The sequence below is a fragment of the Corvus moneduloides genome, chromosome 5 (assembly GCF_009650955.1).
Source record: "Corvus moneduloides isolate bCorMon1 chromosome 5, bCorMon1.pri, whole genome shotgun sequence".
Lineage (NCBI taxonomy): Eukaryota > Metazoa > Chordata > Aves > Passeriformes > Corvidae > Corvus > Corvus moneduloides.
Genome location: NC_045480.1, coordinates 6,224,298 through 6,241,244, shown reverse-complemented (window position 1 = coordinate 6,241,244; position 16,947 = coordinate 6,224,298). Strand labels below are relative to the sequence as shown.

The following is a 16,947-nucleotide window of genomic DNA, read 5'->3' as shown; positions in this document are numbered from 1 at the left end:
CCCATCTTTCTGTGCCAATGAGCCAGCCAGGGCAAAGATGTCAAACCCTTGCAATGGCTCCATGTGTCCAACTTGTTTCCCAATGGACATTGCAGGGATTTTTTTCCCACTGACACCTACAAGAGCTGGAACAAGCTCTGTGTGGGGAGTAATTCAATGATTGTAAGGATCTTTTCCAATCTAAATGATCCCATGTTAATCATCAGCTTTGAGCAATTTGGAGTCCTGGGCATGCTCAAAGTACCACATACAGGCAGAGGTGCTGCCCAGGTAGGAAAGCCATTATAAATTCTCCATTAGTATCTGACCACCTCCCAGGGTTTGCTCACCTCTGCATCTTCCCCAGATCTTTATTTCAGTATTTCAAACCTCTCAAGAGTTTCAGACAGCCACAGAAATGGAGTCAACAGACAAGTATTTCCTCTTTCCCACCACAAGTGTGCAATTTCTGCACAGGGATCTTTGGGTCAGAGGCCCAGGTCAGGTCAAGATGAAGTTTGGATGAGGGCCAGCTTTTCTGAACTTAAGATGTCACAGCTTGGACATTTGCTGCCTCTGGAGTGAGTAGTGAGATACTCACAGGTCTGCCTCAAAAAAGGTGCTGAGTTTGACCTTGAAATCCCTCCTCTACTCCAGGTACTCCAAAATTTCATCTTGCTAATTAAAATTTGGCTCCTAGTGCAGTTACAGTATTTGGCTCTAGAAATGAACAGATTAAAAACTGCCCTTTTTCACTAAAAACCAGAAACCTTTCCCAAACCATTAAAAAAATAATGTGTCTGCCAGATGCACAGAACCCACACAAAATATCGGACCAAGCTGTGGCACACAGGTACCTTTACAATAATGTCTGCTTTGTCCTGCCAGCACGCACTCCTGATGTGTGCTAACACACACACCCACCCACACAGAGCCATCCTTCCCTCCAAAACACAGAACTCTAACATATATTAACACAATTCCAGGCTTTTATTCCTTTTTTTTCTGCAACTTTTATTACAAAGCCACAGACACACTGTGCCATTCTGTCTCCTTTGATGTGTTCAGTTACTGTATTTGTCACCAATTGAAAACCACAGAACACTTGTTATCTTCAATGTCTGATAAGTTTTCAGTTCGAAAGGGACCGACCACATAAAGATTGTCCATACAAAGTTTAAAAATGCCATGCACAAACTGGCAGGTAAAGCCATGTTTGATCTGTAATGCAAATAAAATCAACAAAGATAGTGGGTATTAAGCCCAAAATTCCTTTGATCTTTGAAGCTCCAAGGTTTTAAAAGTACAACTGCCTTCGGTATCACAGTCTGGCATGTACATCTATATGCCTATATGCATATGTATACAAACACATAAAAAATCTTCTGTGTTCAACATAGGGTCAGTTACTACCAACAAGACAATGGTTTTCTTTGAACACCCTCTATTCAGGAATGAAGATGTATCCAAATCTTTTCCCACTGAATAAAAACCATATTCATACACAAGCATGACCTGGTTGAATTTATTTAAACTACGGGAGACTTTGCGATATATGCAAAGCACAATCAAGCCCTAAAATTCAATGGCATGCAGTAGGGCTTGGGACAGAGTGACTCAGAAGAGTGCTTGCAGGTACCCTGTGAAGGAAAAAGAATTCCCCAAAAATGTGAAATCCATCCAGGCACAGCCAGCCAGTGCAAGGCCCAGACAAAAAAGACAGCCCCTCCTGAACAGGGCATAGGATGGTATTTTCCTGGGGGGAAGTTTCACACCATTTTTGGTGCTCAAGATGGAGCAGATACCCGAGGCAGGATGAAATCCCCATGCTTTCTGCAAATCAAGACCTTTATAGCATCTTTCATGGTGCATCCAAAACCAGAGCTGCCTTCTCAGTGCCATGGCTGAGAGCTGCAGCTGCCCTGCGATGATGCATCATCCACGATGGGTAGTTTAATGCAACATTTGCCTTTGGAGAGCTCTGTCAGCAGCACTAGAGATTTATCTTTAATTCAGGAGCTTTAAAGAGCTGGAAGAAGACACTCCTTCCACTTGAGCCATCTGGCAAAATATAAAGTTTTTGACTGCATGATCCAGCACTATGCAGCTGGGTCACAAAGGGCAGAAGGCACTGGTGGAGAGTGTTACGCACAGCCTGGAATTCTGTGCTGTATGGGAAATGCAGGAGTGCTTAACTCTCTCTGAGGCTCAGACACAGAGCTGCCACTTGAACTGGTGCCATTAGAAAATCCCTCAGGGTTTGCCTAGGGCTGAACCACACAAACCCAGTTCACCTCCACCTCTGAAGCTGGTGTCAGTACCACTCACAGAGCACGGGTTAGAAGTGTCTCCTTGCTGCAACACTGGCCCAGAGAGCAGAGAAAGGCCACGGGCATACAGGGGAATCCTGCCCTTTGCCATGCCCCTAATGCTGCTGGAATGTGCAGGAGTTTGGGACATTATGATGTAGTAAGTAGCTTCTCATAGGCACAAGATATGAGATGTAGCCCTTAGTATCTCTCATGGAAACATACTGTCTTCTTGAAATAAAGGTGATGCCCTTACTGTATAGAGGCATATTTAATTTTTTAAATGAAATGACTCAGTATACTACAGCCATTAAGAACTCCTGCCTAAATCATGCCTTATATCCATGACTTGTATAAGTGCTCACATTTAAGCTCCTCTCAGCTCTCCCTGAAGCTGAGAGGATGCATATGAAGATATCTTTAATCTGAATTTTAGGGATTTCATAAAGTTTTGTTAACAAAGTTTAGCTTAACTGTCCTGCTGAAAAATACTACTTATCAATGGGTTGCTTTACTACAACCTCTACAGGAGGACTATCATGAGGGATGGTCTTCCTCTAGGGGTTATTACATGGATAATATACTCTTAAGGCAAGAAAGGGACTTTTTGGAGCAGAATGTATTGGTGAAGCAAGCAGGAGCTGACATGTTTCACTGAATTGGGGCCCCATCTCACAGCACCATGGCTGAGCAAACAGGGAACTGTTTGGTTTGCTGGTGATTCAAACAAACCACCAGAAAAAAATCACTGCAGGTCAACACACAGCAAATACCTTCAGAAATGTTCAGAGAAAAGCAAAGCCTAAAGCACAGCTTTGTTTCAGATTAAATAAAGTATCTCACTTTTAAATGGAGAGCTGGTTTGGTGAGGATCTCTTTAATGGAACAGGCTTCAGAAGGAAGTAACTCCAAACTTAAGAATTAGCGTTTCAAATTTTCCTTTTTTTTTTTTTTTTTTGAAACCATCAAACTCTAAATGTAAAGAAGAGAAACAGTTGCCAACACTGCTAAACCCGCCTTCTCCGAAGAAAATTTTGGCTCCTGAAGAGCTGGGTGCCTCTCCATAGTGTGCAGCAGAAGGAAGGTTCAAGCCCCCCTGAAGGGGAGCAGCTCCTGTGTTCTCTCCTCACTGTGCCCAGCTCACCCTCCACTGGCTCCTAAAGCAGCTGCAGTTACAAATTAAGCGTTTCACCTACATTTCATGATTTCCCCTCCAAGCACCCTGAGGCCAAAGCTCCTTTTACAGCCTCACAAATTATTATGCTTTGATTTACAAAATTTTCTTTAAAAAACCAACAAACAAACAAGCCGACAAACCACTGCAGGTTTGTGCTTAAAAATCTAATGGAAGATCCTCCCCACGTCCCTCCCCGAAATGCATAGTGAAACAGCTTTCCCTGTGAGCAGAGAACTCTGCTACTGAAGATGGTTGGGGTCCATGAGAAGAGACCTGGCCACTGCAGACCCTCACAGTCAGAATACAGACAGTGGAAAAGGTCAGTTTCTGATGGACAGGATGGTACAGCAGCACCTGAGGTGACAGGAGATGACACCTGGCTAGTGTGAAAAGGCATAGAGACAGGTGGCCTCCAGGTTAGAAGCACAGTTGGTCACAAGCTACAACAAGTGTGTTCTGAGCATGGCATCTACAGAACCTGAAAAAAAAAATCTTTATTTTCTTTGATCAAAAATACGTATAGAAATGCCTGTTTTGAGGAAAATATCATACATTTTTTTTTCTTGTTTAACAAAATAAATTAAATATACATGACTTCTGTTTAAAATCTATATAGAATTACAAAGGTTTTATATTTTGCAATTGGATTCATTCCCAGTCCATATAGGTATTTAATACAGTCCTTATTTATTTTCTCTTCTTTCCGCTTTTACTGTTGTTTGAACTGCAATGTTTTATCCAAAAGGATATCTGAGGGGAGGGAACAACCACACACAACCTAGGTGGATATTTCTCAAATGCATTGTTTTCCTACAAGATTATTTCATTCTCTTTGCTTCTTACTTTTTTTTCTAATGCTTTCATGTATTTTGCATTGATGCAGAAAATCCAGTAGCTTGTCACTGTAAGCCATCAGAGAAGGACAGTGTGTTTTGCTTTCTTCACCATCAGCAGTTCAATTATTATTTTTATTAATTATTATTATTTCTTAAATATAAATATAAAGCTGTTCTGTACAATGTCCCTCTTTCCTTCTTTTCCTTTTTCCTGGCAGCAGCACTGAGTCCTAGGACCAGGGGAGTGGAGCTGATCTGCAGAACATCCCATGCGAAACAACATGCCTTCACCTTGCAGAAATTGAACCAACCAGCTTGGTTAGTTGATTGTGATGAACACGACTGAGAAGCACCTGGCATTTCACCTTGTGAACAGAAATTAATTTTTCCAGACTCTCTTGTGTTATTTCTTTTCCCTGGAAGAGATGAATGGGTTACGTCTCCCGGTGCTTTGGCACTAATGCTCAAGTACATCAGAGCTCAAGCCACTTGGAGCAGGACAGGTCTGGGGGCTTCCCACCAAAGCAAATGAAGCACAGCAGGCATAGGAACAGCTGTGCCCATCCAGAAAAGTACCACACACACCTCTTGCTCTACCTGCTCCTTTCAGTAACACAAGGAAGGAGGTGGTGGTTCACATCCCTGTGTCCCATCTCACTTGTTGCCACTTTGATTAAAATATCCAGGAAGGCTCTGCTGCTGGAGATAGCTTCCTCTCTGCTGTGACTCGGAGATCCTTCATTATTCCTTGACTACATCCTGATTGCAATAATTAAAAAAAAAAACAACTCTTTTCTCTCTCTTTCTCTATTATATATATATTTATATAGATAGATATAGATATATACACATATATATATACACACATACACACACGCATATACAATCATATATATATGTATATATATATTTAAAATTACATATATAATCTTTTCTGTCTGCTTTGCCTGTTGCTGGCAGTGCAAGCTGACTCGGAGCAGTCTCTGCTGAGGTACCACAAGGAAAAGCCCAGATGAGCCACAGTACACGGGGCCAACCCTTAGCACTGGTACTGGATGTGTTGGTGCTGGTGCACTTTGCCCTCCACGTGTGAGTGGGTGTGGGTGTGGATGTCCGTGTAGATCTTTGGGTACATTTTGGAGGCCATGGCAGGGGCCAGGGCAGGCCCCTGGGACAGTAAATGCTGCTGCTGGGCAACGTATTCCTCGTAGTTTATGGAGGAGATGCAGTCCTTGTCGGGGACCTGGGAGACACAGATCCTGTCCCGGGGCTGCGGCCGGTGCACAGGGGCAGCAGCAGGAGGGGAGCAGGGCTTCTTCTTGGACTGGCACAGCCACAGCAGGATCGTCCCAAAGATGAAGACAGCTCCAGCAGGGATGCCGATGATCACAGGCCAGGGCAGGCTGCTGGCAGAGGAAGGGGGCACAGGTGCACTGGGAGGCTTGGGATCTGGACATGGTGGCAGGAGAGAGACAGAAAGAGTTAATTAAATGCAGGCAAAGTGGATTCAAAACAGATGTCACACGGGCTGGCTGTTGTACAGGCTGTCTGGTAACCCTGCCAGACCAAGTAACAAGGGAGAAATCAAGCCAGCACATGATGTTTGGTAACTGCTCTGCCTTTCAGAGCTCCTGGAAGGACAAGCAACTCATTTTCTCTGGTTTAGGGGTCAGGAGGGGAGTCTTTGGGGAATTTTATAACTCTCTTATCCAAACTTTAATGGATGCACACTAGAGCCAGCCTGAGAGAGTTTCCTAACACTCACTCTGTTACGGAGTGGGCTTTGCTGCCCAGACTGAAGGACACAACACAGGACACGTCAGTAAAACCTCACTGTCAGCAGCCCAGGAGGCACAATCAGGTTGCACAGAGCCACAGCACTCTGGCCACCCACCTCTGCCACATGTAGCTCTGCCTGCAAGGGCTTCAGACACTCTCTAGCAATCCTGTCCAACAATCCTGGAGCTACCCAACAATGCTCCACCATGGCAGGGAGAATGAATGTGGGGTTTTGGAGGTGTTGTCTTTTGAGTTTCGTGTGTGGTTTCTTGTGTGGGAGGAAGGCTGAAGGATGGGAAAAATGTAGGTGAGCTGGTGGCCCCTCTTGGTTCCCAAGGCATAGAGAACTGCAAGTTCACTCAGCACTGAAGTGTGTCCCCAACTTCTTACACCAAATGGGCTCTACCACCACCAGACTCTTTGAAGCTGCTGTTGGCTTTTCAAGGGCAATAAATTCAGCTACTGGAGGAGATAAGATGCTTTAGACATCATCTTTCACAACCACCTCCTCCTTTATCTCTCTGCTGTCAGCAGTCTGTACATCCCTGGATAGCCACTCCAGTTTCTCAGCCTGATCTCCTGAGTTATAGACCCAAAAGGAGTCCTGGGGTAGGATTCTAGCTATGAAAATCCTTGTCTAGATAGCTACCAGCTGGAATATCCAATGCCTTGAAACACACCCAGGTACAGAATTCAGCTGGCAGGGAGACCCCCCAGAAACTTCAAGAACCACAGGCTATCCAAATCATTCAATATGCTATATTCAAACATGTATCACTTAACTTTCAAGATAAATTTCTTTAAGACACTAATGTCTTTTTCTCTCCTTGACAAATAATCCTATGGGTAGTTTGAAATGTTAAATACATACCATGTGGTCTCTTTGAAGTTAGGAGGACCTATACTTTGACCTCAACAGACGAAATTTTGATTCACCAACACTGGAAATTACAGAATAGTTTAGGCTGTAAGGGGAGTCTGGTCCAGCCCCCTGTTAAAAACATGACAGGATCAGAGAACTGACCCATCAGCTGACCACGAAAACAGAAGCCTTCATGTCGGTTGGTAGAAATCCTATGTTGGGCTGAAGCAAAAGCATTTTGATATTCGTCCATGTTCCTCAGAACTGTCTATGTCAAATCTGGTAGATTTACAAACCAAATGGTCTTTTTTAACTCATGGCTTTACAGCCTCACCTTTGCATCTTAGGGCAAGCTGGGTTCTCCTTCTCCATCACTGCTAATAACAACAGGCCTGCAGGCTCTGGCTCTGGCATGAAGCCTCATTACAGTCCCATTTAAATCCATGGAAACTCTCCCCCTGATTTCAGTGGGAGCTGGATGAGACTCTCATAGGTCAGAAACTCCCAGAGGCTTTAAGTTATATCCCACCCATGCAGTTTTCCCTTGGTATTGACAGAGTATAGTCCTAAATCCAAAATATTTATCGGGGTAGAACTGCGTAGTCAGAAGACAAAGGAGAAAACGACCAGGCAAGGATAGTGTGTCTGAAACACATTTGATACAGTCTCAGTTGGATGTGGCCACCAGCTCTGAGGTCTGGGGAGAGAAGGCAGCAGCTGTGAGTTTGGTACTGGGGCCCCAGGGGACCATTGGGTAAGAATTTAACTAATCAATCATTCTGGTTTTCACACTCATTCATTTCATTTCCTTGTGACCCGGACAGTTTTTATTCTTCTCTCATTTTATGGGCCTGCATCATTGTTTCCTTTTACCAGTAAAATCAATATAAATAAGGGCAAGAGAAAGGGGAAATGTTAGGGAATGAGGTTGCAAACTATGCTGCTATTCAGTTCCCCTCTCCCATCCTGCAGCCTACCACTGAAGTGATTTAGTGTCTGAAACTGCAGTATCCTTTCCCAGCTTGATCCTCTTTCATACAGGAGCAGATAATTCAATTTATTTCACCTGGATAACTGAGAGGGGACCTCATCAATGTCTATAAGTATCTGCAGGGAGGTGTCAAGAGCAGGCTCTGCTCCATGATGCCAAGCAAAGGACAAGAAGAAAGGGCAGAAAATGATGCCCAGGAAGTTCCACCTGAACATGAGGAAGAACTTCTTTATTGTGCAGTAACTGAGCACTGAACAGATTGCCCAGAGAGGGTTTGGAGTCTCCCTCACTGGAGATATTCCAGAACCATCCTGTGCCACGTGCTCTGGACTGACTCTGCTTGAGCAGGGAGGTTGGACCAGATGACCTGCTGTGGTTCCTTCCAACCTGACCCATTCCGTGATTCTGTGATTATTCCCCAGGAAGGGAGAAGAGGAAATATCATCAACAGGATTTCAGCAGGGACTAATTTAAATCAGGGCTGATTTTGTCCCCCATTCTTTCTTATCGGAACTGGGCTAGCCTAAATCGCACAGCACCACAGAGGGCCAGGGAGCCAATGGGCATCAGTAGTTGAATAATTAAACACCATGATGCAGACAGTGGTACAGATGCAGGAAAATGTCACAACTCACCTGGCAGGACTGTGAGAAAAGCACTGCGGAAGCTGTAGCCCATGGTGTTTGCCCCGAGGCAAATGTACATCCCTGCATCCTCCTCCTTGGCTCGAGTAATCATCAGTTTGTTCAGGTAGGAACCATCTGGGCGGGACCAGACCTCCCCTGTGGGCAGCACGACGAACTTCTGCCCCCCGACATCGATGGTGGAGTTGTACTTGCTCTCCGTGCCGTACTCCACCCTCTTCAGCCACTGGATGACGGGTTTGACGTCGCTGCGCACTTTGCACTGGAAGGATGTGGTCCCACCATAGTCCACCGTCGTGTTGACAGGGTGTGTCCCTGTCAGGATGGGCTTGGACCTTGTCCTCTCTGCACAGAAACACAGGGAGCTCCATGGGGAAAGGTGTTTGCCAATCTCAGTAACTTGCAATTGCAGAAACATAGGAAAAAGGTGTAGGAGGGATGCAAAATCATAGTCTAGCCCAACTCCCTGCCCCAAGGCAGGCTGAGATTTCTGCAAACATTTGCCCAGCCTCTGCCAAAGCCTCCAATGGTATATGCTCTCCAGTCTCTCCAGACAACTCCTCCACTGTCTGAGGTTTAGCAAGTGTGTTCTCATGCTCAGCCTGAATCTTTCTGTTTACAAGGAAGTTCCTTTTCTACCTGCATCAGAACTGGAGTAATGTATGGTTTCCCTCTGAGCCCTTATATTTTGGAAGATTTTCTTCATTCCTCTCTTCTGCACACTGAACAACTCTCCTACCTGTGATTCTGTGATAGTGTGTCTCTTACAACCATGACCTTTACATGTCCATTTACAGGCTCCAAGAGAGAGCCTTTATGTGTTCTCAGACACAACCTCAGGTTTTTACCAGATTATTTACAAATACTTATCTATTAAGAACCCACACCAGAACTACTGTGGCTACCCCCAGTTTGGGGATAGTGAGGGGTGGGGTGAGACATACTCTTTCTTCCTTTGGCCGCCTCAAATGTTCCCTATGGACAGACAAAATCTGATGGGAAAAGACCCCTTCTTTCACAGACTATGGCAGGCCATGGATATTCTCATCTTTGGTCTGAAAGTCCTTCAGAAGATACCTGTCACCTCTCAACCTGGGCCTGGTAGTTGTTCATGGGGACCAAACTCTATTGGAAGTAATCCTATGCCATGTCACCAACTGCTGGAAGAGCTGAGACCACAGGCACTACCAGCAAGGAAGACTTTAACTTCATCCTCACCTCCCTGCTTTTATCATTCCTTTCTTTGGTATAACCATCACCACACTCACTATGGAGAAAATTTTTTGTGGAGGATGAGCTCAGAACGCTTTGGCTTTTCTAGCCAGTAACAAAATCTTTCCTTTTTCACAAATTATTTTTGCCTCAAGCCTCAGGTAAGGCAGGGAACGAGATGGAGGGAAAGGAAATCAAACTGAAGAACTTCACAAGGCCATTCTTTCCAGCATGATCATAAGTCTAAGGTTGTGTCAGAACCACATAAAGTGAAAGGAAAAATGTATGCCTCATTCTGAGGAATGTTTGGATTTTTTTTTTTTAGTGTTAGGATCAGATAAATCAGTCACAGTTTCCAGACAAGGAGGTACTGCAAACCTCTATCCTAGGCACAGGAGAAATTATGGTATCACAGTGGGTGGTAACTGCTGGCAATCATCAACTCCTTTTGATGGCAAACACTGTTGGATTGAGCACATAACAAAACAGCTCCCACCAGCACTGGCTTTGGAATGAGAGGATGGAACAATGGACCCTCTTTCAAAAACTCGGGATAAGGAGGGCTCTAAAGATGTGCTTGGGAAACAAAAATACCGCAGTAGTCCCTGTAGGCTTTGCCTTGGGACTGTGAGCAGCAATCGCAGCCGGGGAGACTGAGACTCAGAAAAGCAGGACTTAGGAGGGAAGGCTCAGGGAGGGGGGAAGGAGGAAATTGAATAAAACCTGTAATGCTCCACAGAATGATGTTAAAAATAGAAAGATGTCTGAAAACTGCTTAATGCCCTTATCTCCTTGACTCTAGTTCCAGCTTTGGTTACTGTTTTCACTCCTAGCCAGCAAAAGCTAATGAAAACAAAGGTTACATACATCTCTAAGTTGATAAAAACCAAGATAAACAGGGACACAGAAAGGGGTTTGTTCCTGGTGCTGTCTGGTTTTGATGAAGTGAAAATGCCACAGCTGCCATTAGGATGGGGCTTGATTCATTTCCCTGCCTCTGCTCCTGGTTTTAGTGTAAACACATGTTTTTACTGTCTCCACACAGCTGCATCTTTATCAATCCCAGATGTCCAGCAGGTTTGTGCCTTCAGAGCCCAACAGAGCTTCCCACATGTGCTTTTAATTCCTGTGATTCTAGAGAAAGGACTTATCAGAGAACAGATCTTTACCTTTAAGAACCATCTTTCACACTGGGATAAACTTTCTCATACTAAAATGTATGCAGAGACAAACAACATGCTTTCCAAGTGGCTGGAAATAGCCCTCCATGCCCCTGCTCCTCATTAATGAAGGCTATTCAATCTTCCCTCCACTCAGCTCATCTTCTCCTCTTTCTTGAGTTGGCTACTCTGTAATCAGTCCATGACAACTTATGATGATGTCATAGGCAAAGCACAGTGATTTAAGAATAAGACCTCTTCTCTGGTAAACTTAGGAAGGATTTGAGTATAATTATCCTCAGCAATAATAGGAGAAACAGGAGATTAGAGAGCAAGAATCAGAATAGCTAGATAGTAAGAAGAGCAATTTACCTCACCACAATGGAGGGCAATCCCCCACAGCTCATCTTCTAAGGACTGAATCTTTAAAGCTATGTAGGCATCTAAAGATACAGACAAGACCCTAGCGGGTGTTTTGGGCTTTTTTTTAGTAACTTATTTGTACCTGCTTGGACCTTCATATGGCCAAATGTTTTTTAGAATCTGGCCCTAAAGCCTTGTCTGGCCAGTCACTCTAGACATAAGATTTCTGCTAATTCTGTTGGGGGACTTCTGGATTAAATTTTGAATTGACTGGTTTCAGCCATTCTGACATAATAATCTGGGCTATCCTAGATATTCCCCCCCCACTCCATGTACTTGAAAGGGCTTTCTCTGTTAGTTCTCAGTCTGTCCTGGAACTGACTCTCCTGTAGAAGACTGAACTGGGCAATGGTGAACTTCCACCATGCAAGTGCCTGTGGAGATGATTGTTTCCCAAGTACCTGTCCTCATTTCAGCTCCTAAATGGTCTTGTTGCTACTCTGTCTTGCCCAGGTTTCAGGTTCATTTCAGTAATGTTCCTCTCTGATGTTTTTAGCACTTCCCCATTTCCGTGTCCAGCTATCAACACTGCACCCTTGCCATTGCACTGCTTTGACAGAGCCAGCCCCCTTCTCCAAGGCCCCTCTCTGCTCTCCCTCCCAGAGGCTGCACTTACGGATCACTTCAACTTTGTACGTTGCATTGATTTCTCCAACTTTGTTAAACACCCGGCAGGTGTACTTCCCGCTGTCCTCCGGCTTCAGGTTCTTCAGGTTCAACGTCCACTTCTTCTTCTTGTTCTCCCCAATCTCCTGGGGAGTGAGGGGCTTGTTGTCCTTCAGCCATGTGATGTCAGGCCTGGGGTTGCCGCTGGCCACGCACTTGAGGCGGATGGAGCTGCCAACGGGGCGGGCGATCACTCTCCGTCTCATCTTGGTAGGCTGAGTGAACCTGGGCCGGGCTGCAAAAGGCATCAGAACAGACTGTGGTGAGCACAGGACACGAGCAAAGAAGGAAACTATTGTCAAGTCTTATGGCCAAATTTGCCTGAGAGGCAGCCCTGTACATACCAGCCCTGTACATACCAGCGTATCACTCTCCCTCATATCAGCTCAAACTGTTTTCCTTAGAAGGGATTCACCACCCAGCCTGATGCATCTGAATGTCTACTGGACTGCTCTGGCCACTGCACTAACCTTCTGCATGGCACAACCCCAGAATTTCTGTGTCTGTAAGGCAATTGCACCAGACCATCTCACAAAATAACACCAAAATCACGCTATTGCAGCTGAAGGCAAAATGCAGCCCCATAATCACACTGTAATTGTTACCATATTCCACAAAGTCCTTAGCCAAGACCAAAGGAAAACAACTCAGATTCCTGTCATGCTGACCATTTTCTCAATTTTTTGCTTGTCACATGAAGCTTCATTTTCTGAAGATGTTTTGCCCCTTAGTTCTCAGTGGCTTTACTGGGACTTAAGAAGAGTCAGCATCTTTTCAATATGTAGGAAAGTCTTAGAAGCGTGACAGACTTCTGTACGTTGATCTGAACTTAAATGTATACAATTCATTCAGCTCCAGTTTACAAAGCCTTCAAGCTGAACGGTCCAAAGAAGCAAACAAAGAAATGGAAAGATCCAGTAAAACTCTATGAGTTTGTTATTAGAGGATACCCCATGCCAGTCCATCCCAAAACTGGAGAATCTGAAGCAATAGCTGCTGGTGAACAGAAGCATGGGTTAAGGCAGTCATCTTGTCTTAGCAAAGAAATCACCAATATTTCTAAGAGCAGAGACAAGAAACTTAGAGAAATGCAAGGCTCTCACCTGGTAAAATCTGAAATTTAATGAAGAATTTAAAAGACATGACAAATTTCTCACAGTTACTTTAACTACACAGTGCTAGTCCAGGGACACTTCTAACCAAGCCCATCATAGAATTGTTGAAGTTGGAAAAGACTTCTAAGATCACTGAGTTCAACCATTAATCTAGCACTGCCAGCTCCACCACTAAACCATGTCCCTAAGCAGCACATCTACATGCTTTTTAAGCACTTCTAGGGATTCCTTGGGCAGCTACAGGATGGCCTGGTGGGACTCTCTGCTTGACAGCCAGCCCTGCTGCCCAGGGCTGAGGGCCAGAAGCTCTGGGATGTGCATTATAGCGGAGCTTTCCTGAATGGAAGAGGCTGGTCTGCAGCTTCCTGTCTCCAAGCACTGGGGAATGGCAGCCATCGCCTTCTGCGTATCTCTTAGTCCTCACTCCCCTGCAGCCTTGGCCAACATCCCTCCCTCTTGGAAGAGGACACCCTTTGGCATACCCCTCTCTGCAGAGTGCTTCTCCATAGGGGAAACCATCTGTCTCCACAGCCTTCCCTTGCCCCCATGGCTGTCATTTTGGGTCCCAGCCATTCCATGTTATTTCAAACTCCTGCTCAGAAATGCTTTGCTCTCCATGCAGAGGCTTTCATGTGTAATCCAATGAACCGGAGTAACTCCGGCACTGGAAGTCTTTGCCGTGACAGCTGAGCAGCAAGTGTGACATACTAACCCCCTGCACAGGTCGTGGTGCCTGAATTGCTGGGTGTTCCCTTTGGGGTCTGCTGCAGGAGGCCCCCTCACAGCAAAGACAATCCCCCTCCCTGACAATGAACCCTGTCAGAGCTGAACACTGTGGGCAACGACATCCCAAATTTCAGTCTGAGCCGAGGGAGACGTGCTGATAAGGGCTGTCATTGTGGAAATTGAGAAAATGTCTGCAAGGCTCATGGAGAGGTCAGCAATCAGCCATGCAATGGGTCTGAACAGTTACTCTCTAATATGGCAGTAATTGACTCTGAGACCAGGAACTCCAGGTCCAAGTAGAGGGGAGATCCTCATGGATAGGATTCCTGAGCTGGGACTAACATACCGAAGAGCAAGATGGAGCCAGGACAGTCGCACTTCCCCAGCAGACTGAAAAGATAATGAGTGACTCTGAGCTCTCGGAAGGACTCGGTGGAATCCCTGCTCAGTAAGGGCATTGTAAGACAGAAACTCTTTCCACTCAAAAATGCAAGTCTTTAACATTTCTGGTTTTCCTCCCACTGTGACTCCCATGAGTCCGTCTGGAGTTTTGCATTCACTCCTCGTACATGGTTGCCCAAATACATACCAAACTACAGGTAAAGCTACACTTCTCTGGCTCTTCTGGCTTTCTTTCTTTCTTTCTCTGTTTAAAAAAGGTTAAGTGATTATGTGGTCTCAAAAGCTACTCCAGGCTGTGTGCAATATGCTGAAACCAGATCCCATTTACACAGTCCTGAATGTTTCCTTGACAAAAGCCTGAATTGGACAAGTTTAGAAAAGCCAGTTAACAAAACAGGAGAAAGAGAGAGGCACACACACATTAGAGAGAAAAAGAGACCCAGCAAGCACAAAGAGGAGAAGCAGCACTGTGAGAGACAGGCAGAAAAGATCTCTTTTGAGTTGATGCTAAATGTCTGTCCCCAAATCTGTACCATTTACAGTTTTGCTTGTTGGAGTGCCAGCAAATGCCATTACAAAGTGCTTCTGTTATTCACATGCTTGTTCTCCTCCACATCACTTGGCATTTGCTTCATAAACATGAACCACACATTTGTACAGTATAAATTATGTCACACTCAAGAACAAGGGAAAACACAAGTGGATGGGGACAAAGAGACAGTGTTGTGTACGGGCTCCTGGCTGAAATGCTGTTTACCATGATGATTTATTCAAAGCTAATGAAAATTAAATACAACGGAAGTCTGTCAGCACAAAGACCTGCGAAGGAATTCAGCGGTCTCCTCTCTCTGTGGGACACCTTGAGAGGCATGGATCAGTCCCTAAGGCTTCTGTTAGACGTTTCTCATACAAAGTGAGGTGATTATATGAAAAATGTTGTCTTCTGTCATCTACCACCATTACCTTCACATAGTGACAGTCACTACCACTTCCGGCTTTCGTGATAATTACAAAAAAAGAATCACAATAGGAGTAAGTATTGAAATACTTTCAAGTCCAGTTAAGAGCTCAGTCAGTTGTGGGAAGACATGGATGGGGGTATCTATCTTTCCCCACATCAGTTCCCTGCTTTCCCCAGGTAGATAGAAAGCAAAGAAGAGATTTTTTTTTACCACTCTTCTCCTCTCACACTTCTCCAGGGCCCAGGACTGTGACAACACAAACTGCATTTTCACCCATCATCCTCCAGTGACGTACAGTCACACACTGACCCTCCCTCCACACCAGCTCACACCAGCAATTTACTGGTGAATAGTGCTGGATGGAAAGGGTTTAGGTGGGTGCATGGCCAGCCCCAGGCACTTCTCTGCTTAGGGAGAGGAGAGGAGGAGGGACGGGGAAAAAGCAGAGGTTCAGGAACACTCGCAGCACAAAGGACGGGGCCAGGGCAGCACAGAGTAAGACACGGTCTGATACAAGATTGTCAGTGCCTAACCATTTTAGTAGGGCTTACATCTTTTCTTTGTAATACAACTGTTGTGTCATCGTACTGATCTATCATCCAGCAGCTCTACCAGGAGCACCATGGTAATGAAGAGTGGAGAGATGGCAGCTTTGTACTAGCTGCTGAACCCCTCCCAAAGTACTCCTGACCTGTAGTTCATCTAAGACACCCTTCCTCCAGCTCTAAAATGTTGTCATCCCTTTCCAGAATGAGTGGAGGTTACCTTTTCTCCCCAGACAAGCTCAGTCTGAGATAATGTCTCGGGGTGACTTTATGATGTGTATCCCCTATCGCTGCCCCATGCCCAGCTATGTAATTCAAGTGTAGCCTGGACTACACCACAGCACATCACATCCCTTGTTTGTCAGCTCCTGAAGAAAACTGGCCTCAGCTTAAGTGGTGGGGACTCATATGGCAAAAACCTGTCAAGTTCCACCCCTACCACTGCTGTGAGGCTTTCCCTGGCCACAAATATGGTACAAAGACATCTCTGTATTTTAAAACTAAAGAGGGATGTACTGCACAAGCAAAATGGAAATGCTGTGCTTCATCCACTGAGCTCAAAAACTCACATCACACCCTGTCAGCAATGGCCAAAAGCTGTTTGGCATCACACTGACAACTTTTTGTCCTTCATGGAGTGCTTGGACCAAACTGGGCCTGCCAGCCCTGTGGTGATTCAGAGCCTGTTCCAAGTGAGATTTTAGCAGTTCCCCAAAGCTCTGTAACAGCAACAGAATCTTCTGCCTGAACAGTCCAGGGCTTGGAGAAGTTCAGGCAGGTGTCTAAAAGAGAGGGTGATCTTAAAAAATACTCATCTTGGCTTAGTGCTAATTCTCCTGAAGTGAAGTCAGACCTCCCATTTGCCCTCAGTTGGAGAATGTTATGTTGGCACTGAAGACTTTTGGAAATATTGCTGTAAAAGTCAATATGCTTTTTATAGGGAGTCTATGAAAGCTGTAATAGCTGCACATGCAAAAGAAAGTCACTGCCCAGAAAAACAAATACAAGGGAGAGCCATGCTGGGGTAAATGGCAGGGGGCCCTAGGGCCAACCACAGGCTGCATTTTGCAGGACCCTTGGATGGAATCCATTCACACCAACACATTCAGCTGACACTGTTTATTATTTGACCATATGTAGGGAGAACTCACTCCAGTCG

The 16,947-nt window shown here is 45.2% G+C and overlaps 1 protein-coding gene across 5 annotated transcripts in view; it reads right to left on the bottom strand.

Annotated features, from left to right (window-relative positions):
• Positions 1-950: 950 nt before the first annotated feature.
• FGFRL1 (fibroblast growth factor receptor like 1) overlaps positions 951-16,947 on the bottom strand; it is a 169,431-nt gene continuing 153,434 nt past the window's right edge. For all 5 annotated transcript variants that reach the window (XM_032108907.1, XM_032108905.1, XM_032108906.1 and 2 more), the window contains 3 exons: positions 11,989-12,273; positions 8,569-8,922; positions 951-5,750 (listed from right to left, as the gene is read on the bottom strand). In XM_032108907.1, coding sequence (XP_031964798.1) covers positions 5,341-5,750; positions 8,569-8,922; positions 11,989-12,273 — 1,049 coding nt within the window. In that variant the 3' untranslated portion in view covers positions 951-5,340. The remainder of the gene's footprint in view (positions 5,751-8,568; positions 8,923-11,988; positions 12,274-16,947) is intronic.